The sequence below is a fragment of the Anomaloglossus baeobatrachus genome, chromosome 4 (genome assembly GCF_048569485.1).
Source record: "Anomaloglossus baeobatrachus isolate aAnoBae1 chromosome 4, aAnoBae1.hap1, whole genome shotgun sequence".
Classification (NCBI taxonomy): Eukaryota; Metazoa; Chordata; class Amphibia; order Anura; family Aromobatidae; genus Anomaloglossus; species Anomaloglossus baeobatrachus.
In genome coordinates, this window is record NC_134356.1 from 350,811,961 (window position 1) to 350,828,289 (window position 16,329).

At 44.2% G+C, this 16,329-nt stretch overlaps 1 protein-coding gene across 1 annotated transcript; it reads left to right on the plus strand.

Moving 5' to 3' along the window:
- Positions 1-9,281: 9,281 nt before the first annotated feature.
- On the plus strand, positions 9,282-13,298 carry PIM3 (Pim-3 proto-oncogene, serine/threonine kinase). The gene is made up of 6 exons (XM_075345102.1): positions 9,282-9,897; positions 9,979-10,088; positions 10,441-10,491; positions 10,571-10,934; positions 11,488-11,664; positions 11,746-13,298. Exons 1-6 carry the CDS (start codon positions 9,813-9,815, stop codon positions 11,928-11,930), a joined length of 972 nt encoding a protein of 323 aa, XP_075201217.1. The 5' UTR covers positions 9,282-9,812; the 3' UTR covers positions 11,931-13,298.
- The last annotated feature ends 3,031 nt before the right edge of the window (positions 13,299-16,329 follow it).

Sequence of the window (16,329 nt, forward strand, 5' to 3'; positions counted from 1 at the left end):
TGCAGCTAAATGTGCACAGAGCAGGGAGCAGCGCACAATGCTTAGCGCTGGCTCCTTGCTCTCCTAGTTACAGCACACATGGGGTTAATTTCCCAATGTGTGCTGCAGCTACATGTGCACAGAGCAGGAGCCGGCACTGACAGTGAGAGCGGAGGAGGCTGGTATCAAAGGTAAATATCGGGTAACCAAGGACAGGGCTTCTTGGTTACCCGATGTTTACATTGGTTACCAGCCTCAGCAGAAGCTGGCTCCCTGCTCACTGCACATTAGTTGTTGCTGTCTCGCTGTCACACACAGCGATCTGTGCTTCACAGCAGGACAGCAACAACTAAAAAATGGCCCAGGACATTCAGCAACAACCAACGACCTCACAGCAGGGGCCAGGTTGTTGCTGGATGTCACACACAGCAACATCGCTAGCAACGTCACAAAAGTTGTTCGTTACCAGCGATGTTGCTAGCGATGTTGCTTAGTGTGACGGGGCCTTAAAGCAGCATCGTGTGGAGCGTCTGAATTTGCTGTGTGAACAAAGTCAGATGCAATCAAGACACTCGGTGAGTTTTGAGCCAGACACTGTGACACTTTTATGGTGAAGGTTGATGTGTCAGAAGTGGGGATGGCAACTGTATTGTCTCAAGGTCCATCTCTTGGTAAACTGCGTCCATGCGCGTTTTTTTCTGACAAATGATCTTCAGTAATTACAATTTTGGTAACAGGGAAGGACTGACGATCAAGTAAAGGCCCCATCACACACAGAGATAAATCTTTGGCAGATCTGTGGTTGCAGTGAAATCATGGACATATTGTTCCATTTGTACACAGCCACAAACCTGGCACTGATTGTCCACAATTTCACTGCAACCACAGATCTGCCGCAGATTTATCTGTGTGTGACAGGGCCTTTAGTGTTTGAGCAATGGTGACACTTTCTGGAAGGACTTACTAATCCTGTTGCAGTACTTATAGACCATAAAAACCTTTTTTACCTTGAATCTGTGAAAAGTCTTACACCAAGACAAGCTCAGTGGTCATTATCTTTTACTAGGGTTAATTTTTTCGTTACTTATCACCCTGGTTCTAAAAACATTATAAAGCCAATGTTTTGTTCAGGAGTTTTTCAGGGAAGGGGGGAGAACCCTGTGAGGAATTTGTTCCCATTCTTCAGAAGGGAATGGTGGTGTTGGCGCTCAGTAGTGATGTGTAGTCTGAGATTGCTGAGACTCAAGGTGATGTGCCGTTTGGGGTTCCGGTGACCAAGATGTGTGTTCTCCTGAATCTTCATCTTAAGGTTCTGGGGGAGTATCATGATTCTGTCTTAGCTGGTCACTCTTGGATTAAAGGTACTCTGGATCTCATTTTAGATCATTTTTTGTGGCTCAGAATTCGAAGGGACGTGGTGTCCTATGTGTCTGCGTGTGCTACCTGTGCGCACTCAAAGGCATCTCACTCTCATCATTCGGGATGTATGCAGCCTTTAAGTGTCCCTAGTCAACTTTGGAGAGACATTTCCATGTACTTTATGATTTACCTTCCTCTGCTGGTAATACTGTCATTTTGGTGGTGATGGATAGGTTTTTAAGCAGACACTCCTTTTGACTGCTGTGGATCATACCATCAGGATTCTCTGTACCACCGCTAATCTTGTTTGGGACTGTGTCATGGAAATGCATCTTTTTGGATCATCTTTAACACTAGAAGTCCCAGAGAGGGGTCATTTAACATTTCTACCTTTGGAACCCAGAGACGGGTCGAATGACCTGAAGGATTTTAGCTAACATCCTATAATTACCATCTTTTCTTCTGTAATTAAGGCCATTACTGTCGCACCACAGGAGGTTGTTGTTTTCCATTGAGTTTAGCCATTTAGTTTCTAGTAAGTTCTATTCAGTTTATTGTATTTGATAATATAAAGGACTAAGGGTCATTTGACCCTCTTTCGGGACTTCAGGGGGGAGCTAGAAATTTCTGGGCCTAGACTCTCTAGTGAAAGTTGTGTCTATTGCTTGGAGCGTTTGTGTTTACCCCATTGTTTTGTACTTCCTTCTTGCTCGTTTTTCCTCCTGAATGTCATATTGTCTTTACCTTTGTGTTTCTGTGCTGTCTGATAGTTTTGTTTTGCTTTTTTCCCTTGCTTGTCTTTATCTGTGCTTTTCAATACACACCTGTCCCTCCTTGGGGGGGAGGATAAACAGATCAGAATGGGTCAGGAGCACAGCCAAAGAGAGTCAGGCCTCTCCACCATCAGGAGTATCCGAGATTAGGGATAGCTTAGGAACCCTGGTTCCCCGCTATCCCAAAGTCATCGTGACAGTCTGTAATGCGAGTTATGGGCAAAAATTATAATAGAATCGTTAGAACACTAATAGAATGGTTTAGAGGAATTATTAATTTGCATAGTCCTGTAGCATAATCACTTTCTTGTGAGACTACATGAACATTTTAAAAAGTAGATTTGCATACAGCAGATTTGATGCAAACTTATCTACAATCGTAAATCTTAATGGAGACGTTTCTGCAGCATATACATGGATTTCTAAAAATTCTATTCACATACTGTGTAAAGAACTGGCACAGCAAATCTAGCAAGTGTTAATATACCCTAAGTGGAGCTTTATTCCATTAATTTGGCCTCTGAATAAAACATTTTACATAAACCCATAGCATTGCATTTCCATCTATCCCAGAATACAACCGAATATTTAGATGTTAAAGATGATAGAGTCCTTCCATTCTGTATTTTATTCTGACAGTGAGGTAGAAGTTTGACACTTGAAAGCTTTCACCTCAATACATGACCAACTAAACATGGAAGAAAATATTTCCATGTCCATAGCGAATATATATATATATATATATATATATATATATTTATATATGTATATATATATAGATAGATAGATAGATAGATATATATATATATATATACAGTACTGACGTTTGGACACAACTTCTCATTCAAAGAGTTTTCTTTATTTTCATGACTCTGAAAATTGTAAATTCACATTGAAGGCATCAAAACTATGAATTAACACATGTGGAATGAAAAACTTAACAAAAAAGTGTGAAACAACTGATAATATGTCTTATATTCTAGGTTCTTCAAAGTAGCCACTTTTTGCTTTGATTACTGCTTTGCACACTCTCGGCATTCTCTTGATGAGCTTCAAGAGGTAGTCACCGGAAATGGTTTTCACTTCACAGGTGTGCCCTGTCAGGTTTAATAAGTGGGATTTCTTGCCTTATAAATGGGGTTGGGACCGTCAGTTGTGTTGTGCAGAAGTCTGGTGGATGCACAGCTGATAGTCCTACTGAATAGACTGTTAGAATTTGTATTATGGCAAGAAAAAAGCAGCTAAGTAAAGAAAAACGAGTGGCCATCATTACTTTAAGAAATAAAGGTCAGTCAGTCCGAAAAATCGGGAAAACTTTAAAAGTGTCCCCAAGTGCAGTGGCAAAAACCATCAAACGCTACAAAGAAACTGGCTCACATGAGGACCGCCCCAGGAAAGGAAGACCAAGAGTCACCTCTGCTGTGGATGATAAGTTTATCTCAGTTACCAGCCTTAGAAATCGCAGGTTAACAGCAGCTCAGATTAGAGACCAGGTCAATGCCACAAAGAGTTCTAGCAGCAGACACATCTCTAGAACTGTTAAGAGGAGACTTTGTGCAGCAGGCCTTCATGGTAAAATAGCTGCTAGAAACCACTGCTAAAAGGCAGGCAACAAGCAGAAGAGACTTGTTTGGGCTAAAGAACACAAGGAATGGACATTAGACCAGTGGAAATCTGTGCTTTGATCTGATGAGTCCAAATTTGAGATCTTTGGATCCAACCACCGTGTCTTTGCGCGACGCAGAAAAGGTGAACGGATGGACTCTACATGCCTGGTTCCCACCGTGAAGCATGGAGTAGGAGGTGTGATGGTGTTGGGGTGCTTTGCTGGTGACACTGTTGGGGATTTATTCAAAATTGAAGGCATACTGAACCAGAATGGCTACCACAGCATCTTGCAGTGGCATACTATTCCATCCGGTTTGCGTTTAGTTGGGACCATCATTTATTTTTCAACAGGACAATGACCCCAAACACACCTCCAGGCTGTGTAATGGCTATTTGACTAAGAAGGAGAAAGATGGGGTGCTACGCCAGATGACCTGGCCTCCACAGTCACCAGACCTGAACCCAATCAAGATGGTTTGGGGTGAGCCGGACTGCAGAGTGAAGGCAAAAGGGCCAACAAGTGTTAAGCATCCCTGGGAACTTCTTCAAGACTGTTGGAAGACCATTTCCGGTGACTACCTCTTGAAGCTCATAAAGAGAATGCCAAGAGTGTGCAGAGCAGTAATCAAAGCAAAAGGTGGCTACTTTGAAGAACCTAGAATATAAGATATATTTTCAGTTGTTTCACACTTTTTTGTTAAGTATTTAATTCCACATGTGTTAATTCATAGTTTTGATGCCTTCTCTACAATTTTCAGTCATGAAAATAAAGAAAACTCTTTGAATGAGAAGGTGTGCAAGAAAGGCAGAAATCACCGTATCTTCATACGTGGAGAAAGGCAGCAATCACCGTATCTTCATCCATGGGTTTTATTTTACATGTGGATTAGGTACATGGGGGGGTGAGGAGAGGCAATGGTGTAGGACGTCGGCTAGCCGTTTCGCACAGTTTGTGCTTCGGCAGGTCTTGTAACGTCAGACGTGGGAAGTCACACCTGTTATAGGAAGCGTGAATCCCTGACATCATTATGTGAATTAAAAACATGTGTGGTATACACTTAACTAGGAACATTTTACACAAATATAGACTAGTCACATTATTCTATAATACAGAGTAACTACCATATGGCTATATACATTACTGAAAAGGGACATGGTATATTATAAAAAGACTGCTAGGTCATTTTTTTCATTGAGCCCTAGGGGGCCAAGGGCTTTCAGATCCATTATTATCTGAGATTCCTTTTGTAACAGGAGTCTGTGGGTGTCGCCTCCTGTTGGTCGGAAATTAACCTTTTCAATGCCTATACATTTGAGACAATCAGGGTTGCTATTATGGCAAACCCTTATGTGTTGTATTAACCGAGGAGAGCCAGACCCCAAAGTAATGGATTTATAATGTTTTCGGAATCTCACATACAATAGCCTTATCGTCTTACCAATATAAAATCTATGGCAGGGACAGAAAATCGCATATATTACAAATTTAGTTTTACATGAGAAAAAATCCTTAATCCTGAAGATTTTTTTCCCGACTTGTACAGAATCTCCTAGAGGGTGATGAGAGCAAAAAGGGCAATTTCCACATTTGAAATTGCCGTATAATTTATTTTTATCCACCCAGGTTTTTGCTTTAGTTTTTTTAAAGCGGTTCTTAACCAAGAGGTCACCCAAGTTCACACTTCTTCTATAGGTACCCCTGCAATGTAGAAACCAATTTTCTCCAAATTTAAATGCATTGTGGTGTAAAATAAAATTGAGAGCATCGGCTACAAAGGTTATCAGGGCTTCATCTTGATTGAATTTTTTAGAGCTCTAGTTATCTGTACCCCAAAATCTTGTGGGATTCTTGCTTATAAGCTCTCAATATCTAGGGAAGCTAGCTGGAAAGTCTCTTGCCAGTCTAGGTTATCGATTATTTTAACAAACTCCCCAGTGTCTTTCAAATATGACGGCATATACTTCAGAAAAGGTTTTAAAAGCCATTCCATATACTGCGATAGAGGCTGTTAATGAGCCAATTCCTGAAACAATAGGGCGGCCGGGAGGGGTGGCACCGTCCTTATGAATGTTTGGGAGGTAATATCAATGCGATTTTATAGGGAACGGAAATAATTTTTCTGCTGTTTTTTTAGAGAGAACACCTTTGCTCACATTTTTATTAAGTAATCTCCGCAATTTGTTAGAATATGTCCATTGGATCATTTTGTAATAAAGTATATTCCTCTTTGTTGTTCAGTTGTTTCAATGCTTGTTAGGTAAGCCTCCTTTGACAGTAGAACGGTGGCGCCCCCCCTTATCTGCCCTGCAAATAATAATATCATCCCATGATTTTAGTGTATCTAGGGCCCGTTTTTCTCCTTTAGTTAAATTTGAAGCAAATGTCGGGTATTTCAGAGCCTCTATGTCTTTTAAAACAAGTTCTTGTAATAGGTCTATGTTATTCCCGGGTGTAATTAGGGGGCAAAACTGTTATTTTATACCCTTTTTAAAGGGGGGGGGGTGATTTATTGTTATAGGGGATTCTTCACTCATAACTTGTGAGTCCGAAAGACTGAAAGGCAGTAATGTGTCCCTTTTAATATCCTCAACATCAATGTTTTTCCCCAAAAAATCCAAGGGACCGATTACATCGTAAATACCACTGACTGGGGAGTGTTTTGATTTTTGTGATGTATAAAGCCATATGGTAGTTGCTCTGTATTATAGAATAATTTGACTAGTCTATATTTGTGTAAAATGCTCCTAGTTAAGTGTATACCACACATTTTTAATTCACGTAATGACGTCAGGGATTCACGCATCCTATAACAGGTGTGACTTCCCACGTCTGACATTAGAGGACCTGCCAAAGCACAAACTGTGCGAAACGGCCAGCCGTCGTCCTACCCCATTGCCTCTCCTCACCTCCCCCCCCCCTCTTGTGCCTAATCCACATGTAAAATAAAACCCACGTATGAAGATACGGTGATTGCTGCCTTTCTCTTCTCTCGTCTGGAACCATATGTATACATATATTTATTTTTTTTTTCCTTTTTTTGTAGCCACAAAATCTGTTTTGGGGAGTTATTGAGGGAAGTACCTCAGGAGTGTACGTTTTAATGAATCACTAACGAAGCATGTGTTTAAACTCACAAGATGCTTCTTTGTTACACTCAAATCAATACATAAAATGTAGACATTGAGGCTGCATGTTATAAAACGCATTCCTTCCCTCTAATAATAATGTCTCCAGCTTCACTGTCCTCGTACGACCTCACGAGCAGCATTCCCCCTGTAAAATATGCCAGACATTTCAGCTGCATTAAAAACGGCTCTCCCCGAGCCATAATGGTCTGCTTCATAGGAGTGCATAAAGCTGGGCACTCCTTGGCTAGGCAGCTCCTCTAGTGGCTAGTCTGTGGAACTATGCTCAAAGATGCTTATAATACAGTAGTTCATATTGCAGACTGGTACAATATAATAAATGTGCTTAGAATAAAAACTAAAATATTACAGGCACTTAATATAAATCAGGCTGGTACAAAATAATACAGGTGCTTATAATACAGCATGATACAATATATTACAGGTATTTATAATACAGGCTAGTACAATATAAATACAGGTGATTATATTACAGGCTGGTACAATATAATGCGGGCACTTATACAGGTTGGTGCAATATAATACAGGCTGGCACAATGTTACACATGCTGGTATAATGTATTACAGGCTGGTACAATATAATAGAGATGATTATATTACATGCTGGTAAAATATATTACAGGCTGGTACAATATAAAGCAGGTGATTATATTACCGGATAATACAATATATTACAGGCTGGTACAATATGATACAGGGGATTATATTACATGATGGTACAATATTATACAGGCTGGTACATCTATTACAGGCTGGTACAATATAATATAGGTGATTATATTAATAACTGGTACAATATATTACAGGCTGGTACAATATGATACAGGGGATATGTAGTACAATATACTACAGGTGATATTACAGGCTGGTAAAATATATTATGGTCAATTGTACAGGCTGGTACAATAATACGGGCACTTATACAGGTTGGTGCAATATGATACATGCTGTAACAATATAATACAGGGGATTATATTACAGGCTGGTACAATATAATACAGGTGATTACATTACAGGCTGGTACACTATAAAACGGTCACTTGTACAGGCTGATACAATATAATATGGGTACTTATACAGGTTGGTGCAATATGATACAGGCTGGTACAATATAATACAGGGGATTATATTACAGGATGGTACAATATAATGCAGGTGATTACATTACAGGCTGGTACACTATAAAACGGTCACTTGTACAGGCTGATACAATATAATATGGGTACTTATACAGGTTGGTGCAATATGATACAGGCTGGTACAATATAATACAGGTGATTACATTACAGGCTGGTACACTATAATACGGTCACTTGTACAGGCTGGTACAATATACTACAGGTAGTTATTATACAGGTTGATGTAATATGATATAGGCTGGTACAATATAATACAGGTGATTACATTACAGGATGGTACAATATAATACGGTCACTTGTACAGGCTGGTACAATATACTACGGGTAGTTATTATACAGGTTGATGTAATATGATACAGGCTGGTACAATATAATACAGGTGATTACATTACAGGATGGTACAATATAATACGGTCACTTGTACAGGCTGGTACAATATACTACGGGTAGTTATTATACAGGTTGATGTAATATGATACAGGCTGGTACAATATAATACAGGTGATTACATTACAGGCTGGTACACTATAATACGGTCACTTGTACAGGCTGATACATCGTATATGTGCTTATAATAAAGGCTACTATAATCTAGGCACTTTTGAGCCAGGCTGATACACTATAATAATGGCTGACATAATAAAGGCTTTAGTTGGGGGCTCTACAAGGTGGCAGCCCCTGTAGCACTGAGGGCTGTGATACTATGGCTGATGTGTTCTCTAATGCACCATTTTCTTTTCTCCTAGGCTGCAGTCCATTTCTCTTCGCAGCCTGTGTATACTGTGTCGTAGCATCATGGCTGCTCTATGCAGCCGCACGGAGACTCCAGGTGATGTGGCAGCGTCAGAATGTGCGGCTCCCGCCTAGCTCTGATGCATATTACAATGATTAAACATGGCTGCTGGTGCTGCAGTTTGTACACTTGTCAGGGCGCAGACAGCATGGTGATTTTGGTGCACTGTGTAATTGGCATAGAGCACATCTCCTCCCACCTTCCCCTCAGACGCAGTGTCTCCGCTTCTCTGACCTTTCCCAGCGCTGCCAGGAACGGAGAAAAGCGCGCCGAGGAATTCCCGCCCAACGCCCCTGATTCACCTCATGCATATGCAGAACAGCCCTGCGCCTATTGGTGGCGGCGGCACATTGAAATCCGAATGCAGGGAAGCCATTGGCGAAGCCGCCACTACATAAATATGTAAATAAACGTTTCTACTTGCTAATGGAAGAGAGAGTGTGGCTACGTTTTCAGACATGTAACCTTCCGTGCGTCTAGCTACTACTAGTAAATAGTGCGCGCTGGAAAGCAGTGTAGCGGGGAGCTGGACGCCCTTCATTGCCAGCTTTGTGGTCAGGGGGAGACATTTAGATGCGATACTTTTTGTGGCCACCTATTTAGGAGGAAATAAGGCGCCGTTGGACGCGTAGGTGTTCCCACAAGCGGAGCGCGGAGGGATATCTCCCGAGTATTGCACAGTACCAAAATACTAGGAGTTAAGAGGCAGGGCTGTCAGTAATTGAGCTCAGAACTGGGGAGGGCGGCGGCGTGCGGCTGCTCAGGAGAATCACACGACTGCTGTATGGGATTTAGAGTGCCGGCTGCATACGAGCATACGGACTGGATTTACCGCCATTTTTTTTATTTATTTTTTAATACACTTGATACTGTCTGGCTTGGACTCCATGGGGTTTTCGGCGTGAGGCACTAGCCGGTTTGTTTATGTGTGGTGGCGAGAACTGACGCGGACGTGACCAGAGGACACCGGCTGCCGGCATCGGGGCTGCTCCGCTCTGCAGGACACACCTGAAGATGCTCCTGTCCAAATTCGGCTCCCTGGCCCATATCTGCACCCCGAGCAGCATGGATCATCTGCCGGTGAAGATCCTGCAGCCAGGTAGGGCTGATGTGCTGGGGCAGCCATTACTGCCGGGGGCTCGGAAGCCTGTCCGCTAACCACAGCTTTGTGTCTCCCCAGTGAAAGCGGAGAAGGAGCCGTTCGAGAAGGTGTACCAGGTGGGCTCCGTGCTGGGCAGCGGCGGCTTCGGCACCGTGTACTCGGGCAGCAGGATTGCGGATGGCTTACCGGTGAGTGGCCGGCGGATCCCTGATCTGTGTGAGGTGGTGGATCCCTGATCTATGGTGGATTCTGATGGTTCGTGTGTGGTGGATTCCTGATCTATGGTGGATTCTGATGGTTCGTGTGTGGTGGATTCCTGATCTGTGTGTGTGTGTGGTGGATTCCTGATCTGTGTGTGGTGCACACTAGTGTCTTGTGTGTAGTAGATCCTGATCAATGTGCGGTGGATCCCTGATCTGTGTGTGTAGTAGATTTTGCTCCGTGTGGATCCCTGATCTATGTGGTGGTGGATCCCTGATCTGTGTGGTGCACACTAGTGTCCTGTGTGTTGTAGATCCTGACCTCCTTGTCTCCCGTCAGGTCGCTGTGAAGCACGTCTCTAAGGAGCGGGTGACAGACTGGGGCACCCTGGTAAGTGTGGGGTGACGTGGGAGGCTGCCGTGCTCCCGGGGTGTGCAGTGATTACAGCCATGTTCTCCCCTCCCTATAGAACGGAGTGATGGTGCCCCTGGAGATCGTGCTGCTGAAGAAGGTGGGCTCCGGCTTCCGAGGGGTCATCAAGCTGCTGGACTGGTACGAGCGGGCGGACGGCTTCCTCATCGTTATGGAGAGGCCGGAGCCGGTGAAGGACTTGTTTGATTTCATCACGGAGAAGGGGGCTCTGGATGAGGACGCGGCCCGGGGCTTCTTCCGCCAGGTGCTGGAGGCAGTGCGCCACTGTTACAGCTGCGGGGTGGTGCACCGGGACATCAAGGACGAGAACCTGCTGGTGGACTTGCGGAGCGGAGAGCTGAAGCTCATTGATTTCGGCTCCGGAGCGCTGCTGAAGGACACTGTGTACACGGATTTCGATGGTACGTGTAGCCGGCGTGCCGCACTGAGGAGCTGCCCCTCCCTGCTCTGGCGATCCCTGTGTGACGCACTAACATGCGGGTGCCCGGGGGGCTCTTGGCCCGTCCGGTGTGCCCGCTCGCCCTGCCCCGTGTGCCTGTATCTGCATTGCAGCTCTCGCATGTGCCGGTCCAGGCTTGGCACACGGTGAGTGATGGGCGGGAAAGCCTTCTCCTCACATCTGTTTGTTGTGAAACCCGAGCCTGGCAGTCACGTGAGCGGCCCGCGCAGATTCCAGGTTTTGTTTGGTATCCAAGGAACGGTAGAGAGGAGAGGGAGCTGCTGTGGGGGAGGGGGCTCTGAGACCTGCCGCTGCCCCCACCTCCTCCCTTTGTGTCTATTTTTGGAGTGCTGCTGCAGACGGCACGTGGTGTTGAAAGCGAGCATAGTAAACAGCTGATGCCAGGGCTGCTCAGCAATACAATGGGGGAGGGGGTGGTTGAGGGGCCACTTGGAGTTCAGTACCTTTTCAAGCATTTTGTTGCTGTCACTAAACCCCTCCTCTTTTGTTTTCAGGTACAAGGGTTTACAGCCCCCCTGAATGGGTGAGATACCACCGATATCATGGCAGATCGGCGACAGTGTGGTCTCTGGGTGTCCTGCTGTACGACATGGTGTGCGGGGACATTCCCTTCGAGCAGGATGAGGAAATCTTACGTGTCCGGTTATACTTCAGGAGAAGGATTTCCCCCGGTATGTGTGTGTGTGAAGCTGTGTGTGACGTGAGCGCTCGTGCATGGTTCCGGGTTGTAATGCTTTTCTTCTTGCTTGCAGAGTGCCAACAACTTATCAAATGGTGCCTTTCCCTGAGGCCTTCTGACCGACCCACTCTTGAACAAATCTTCGACCACCCATGGATGTGTAAATGTGACCTAGCCAAGTCTGAGGACTGTGATTTAAGACTAAGGACAATTGACACCGACACATCCAGCACAAGCTCAAGCAATGAAAGTCTGTAGAGAAGCTGGCAATAGGGGAGCACCAAACTGAAGGGCGTGCTGCTGCCAAGTGCCCTGGAGGGGTGCAACATTCACTATCCTATAGTTAACCCTTTATACAGGATTTTGGTTCGTTTTTTTTATTTTACATATTGCAGTTATCTCCCTGGAATGAAACTTCATTTTGACTTGAGAATCTGAGAGTTGTGGGCCAATGCTTACACTAAAAACTGACTTTCCAGACGTAAGAGAAGCAGTGACCTATTGACTACATAGTATACTGTTTTGCTCTCATAGAGCTTGGACTAGATTTTTATTTGCTTTGAGTGCCTTTTTGAAAGCTGCTTCAAGTGGGACTTTTTTTTTTTTTTTTTTTTGGGTTTACCCGGAGCTGTGCACCTCCATTGAAGGTCGGCCTTGTCATCTTGGGCCTAGCCTGGCACCCATGTGCCGTTTGGAACCGCACTTGCTGTAATCGGACACATGCTCAGTGGACTTTATGAAGTGACTCTTATTGTGATGAGTGCAGATTGAGACCATTTCTATTACATTGTTTGTTCTACATGTAAGGTCATTCTGAGCAGGAATGCAGTTTTTTAATTTCCCTCTTATTTAAGTTCCCTTTTTCATCTCTACCACTGGGCAACACAGGACCATTTTATCCTCAATATTCCCAACCCTTGTCACCCCCACAAGTCTTAAGTGTGTATGGGCATGTTATATGCACAATCAATGCAATATTCAAGGACTTTTACTTTTCCATATCTGTATTTAATTAATTTCTTGTATTATAGTTATTTATTGCGGTATTTAGACAATTTCTCACTATTTATTTGATTAATTTATTAGTCTAGAATTTATCCAGCACTGTGCTTTACATTGTCAGAGACCCCCACCCTTCCATTCTACCCTTCCTCATGGGATCCTATTACGGAAGCTAACTAGTGACTCCTTTGCATTCCAGTCATGTCATCTTCCTAGTCTTTGCCATTCCCCCTTCTTTCCATAACCTTAGCAAGTCTGTTTTTAGATGGATAATTGTTGTAAAAAGTCTAATTTAAGAAAAATAGAATTACTGACTTGTAAGAGTTGGTTCTTATGCCTTCTTTGTCTGGTATGGGTTACCAGAAATGTAAAGTTATGCTTTTTGACAGGATTTTAAATTATTGGCATTATACAGTCTCCATGCAGTGGCTCTGGGAGGACAAGCGGCAGAGTCATGACCTTAATTTATTTTATTAGCTGTGTTGTGATCTGGCTGCATTTTATGCAGCTTGTTTTATGATTTTTTTTTTTTTTTTTTTTTTTTTTTCCTTTAACAGTGTGAAATGTATGGAGATCATATTTTTTTATACAAGTATTTCAATTAAACTTTTTGTACATAATGTGTCACTGATATTTGGTCTTTACACATTTGCACCATTTTCTATGATTGCTTAAAGGGAACCAGTCAGGTCTCCTATGCCCTCCAACCTAGCAGCATTCCTACCTAACCAGCCCTGTATAACGCTATTCACTAATATTAATGTTTGTTTAAAAAAATCTTAACCTAGGGGTGGTGTCACACACAGCGACATCGCTGCTACGTCACCATTTTCTGTGACGTTGCAGCAACGTCGCTGTGTGTGACATCCAGCAACGACCTGGCCCCTGCTGTGAGGTCGCCGGTCGTTGCCTAATGTCCAGCTTCATTTTTTGGTCGTCGCTCTCCTGCTGTGACGCACACATCGCTGTGTGTGACAGCGAGAGAGCGATGAAATGAAGGGAGTAGGAGCTGGCAGCTGCGGTAAGCTGTACCAGGGTAAACATCGGGTAACCAAGGGAAGACCTTTCCCTGGTTACCCGATATTTATCTTCGTTACCAGCGTCCGCTGCTCTCGCTGCCAGTGCCGGCTCCCTGCACATGTAGCTGCAGTATACATCGGGTAATTAACCCGATGTGTACTGTAGCTAGGAGTGCAGGGAGCCAGCGCTAAGCAGTGTGCGCGGCTCCCTGCTCTCTGCACATGTTGCACAGTGATGCGTATTGTTATGATCGCTGCTGCTTCTGCTGTGTTTGACAGCTAAGCAGCGATCATAACAGCGACTTACAAGGTTGCTGTTGCGTCACAGAAAATGGTGACGTAACAGCGACGTCGCTGTCGCTATGTGTGAACCCAGCTTAGCTGTCCCTATGCTAATTAGGGCCTTAACTCGTTGAAGAGGCATTGTTTCCCCAGACTAGTCGGCTCTTTCTATGTTATGATTCCCCTTTTGGGTGTGATAACATGATTTCCACAAGCCGGCATCACCGGCTAATGGAAATCTAGGCCATCCGTGCGGCTCATTTCGGCCACGTCGATGCACCTTCAGAAGCAGTGGATGCTGCCCAGCTTAATCAGGTGCACTGCGCATGACTGAAGGTTCAGAACGTGGCTCACATACTAGTCGTCTTTGCTACCAGTCATGCTCAATGCTCCTAATGAAGCCAGGAAGTATACACCCTGCTACTGAGGTGTTTTGATGCTGCCAAAATGAGCCACACGCATGCGCACGTTTTCCAGGAGCGGGAAGTGATGCCAGCTTGTGGAAGTCTCTGTCTTGGGTTAATCTACAGTCACTCATGCGCTGCTAGCTTCCAGGATTCTGGTGTTGCGGGTGATCTCGTGACCGCTAGTTTGCAGTCTTGCATATGCGTAGTCATGTGCCTACAGGGTGTGCTTGGCCTCATTTAACAAAAGTGAATTGAGCAAAGCTGAGCATGTTTTGTCAGAATGTGTCCCAAAGCATGCAAATTGGTCACAACACTGGAGAATCTGGACACTGTAGTGCGCATTTCACAAGACTGGATAACCCCATTAAGTAGCAGCTTTTCCTGGACTAGCAGCACAGCTCAATTTACTCGAATGGGATGGAGCTTCCGTAAGCTAAAACTAAGTGCCCTCACATGATTGTTAGGGATGCAGAGGGTCAGACCCAATCTCTCAATATTCAATACATTTTAAAATCCCAGATAGTAAAAGTATAAAAAAGGGGTTATCACAAACCATATGTGTTCCTTTTAGAAAAGGGGGCTGACACTTCTTGGTTACAGAATGTGTTCTCACTAGGGGAGAGCCTTAAACTGGAATGGTTCCCGGAAAAATGAACGTTTAACATTCTTTACCGGCTATCACTTCTGGAATTTACTGTTTACAGTAATAAGGAGAGAGGCATAACTGGTGTATCTAATGCAGCCTGTGTTACCTGCTAATATGGGAACTAAAGATCAGCAATTTAAAAAGGCTATCCTGAACACTTTTTTTTTTTTTTTTTTTTTTTTTAATTTTTAAACTAGGCTGAAAAAAAAATACCTGTTACCATAGCAACTACCTGCCTATCTGTTTCACGCACCTCAAATTTCTGTTGCAATAGATCGGTCACAGACTGGTCTTGAGTAGAGATGAGCGTGGAAGTTCATGTTCAGCTGGAGTTTAGATAAAGTTCCGTTCTGGACCCCGGACTTGACCTGAACCCCAATGGAAGTTACTAATTGGGCAGTTCGGCTCTATGCCCTTATACAGCCAGCTGTAATGTGTCTGTGGTACAAACACCGAACTTTAAAGTTCAGGCCCGTTCATCTCTAGTACTGCAGCGTCTGCTGATGTCATTTGAACAGAGCAGTGGCTTCTCTTCCTCAATGCTCTTCTCAGTTGATGGTGATCGACTGCCAATCTCACGCTGATTGACAGCCGCTTCCCTGCTGCCTAAGGCTAGTTTCAGGAATGTGTGACATCTGTTTTTAACACGGATGCCACACGTATCCATGTTATATGCTGGTACTAAGACATCCATGTTTTCACACAGATCGTGTGAACCCCCCCCCGGCATGGCCCTGCACACGCAGACATGTCTGTTTTGTTTGTTTTTTTTTTTCCTCCGGTAGCACGAGTGTCACACGGATCACACACTGATGTGATCCGTGTGACACGTACCGGCGTAAACACGGGTCTTTTTAATATTTACCTGTATCCAGCGGTGCTGTCTCCGCCTCTGCCACCTCCCACTCCTGACACCTGCTCATTACACTCACTGACTGTCCAGTGACCTGTGGAGCTGGAAGCCGGAACAACGCTGGGGACTTTAGTGACGGGACTGCATCGCTGAGTGAGTATACAGCAGTGTGTGTTCAGTGTATACATGCATGTGTGCTGTGTGCATTTGCTCGGTGTATCCATGTGTGTCTGTGTGTATACATAGGTGTATATGTGCTCAGTGTATAGTGAGAACATCGCGGGGACTCATCACAGTTCCCAATGAATTCTGATGAACCCATGAAGCTGTAGCGTGGGTATCGCTGCCCTCTCATCAGGATGTCATCAGAGTTCATTGGGAACTCCAATGACCTCCTGGATGTCACTATGCTTGCAGAATACTCTCCTGTTCCCATGATGCTCCGGCT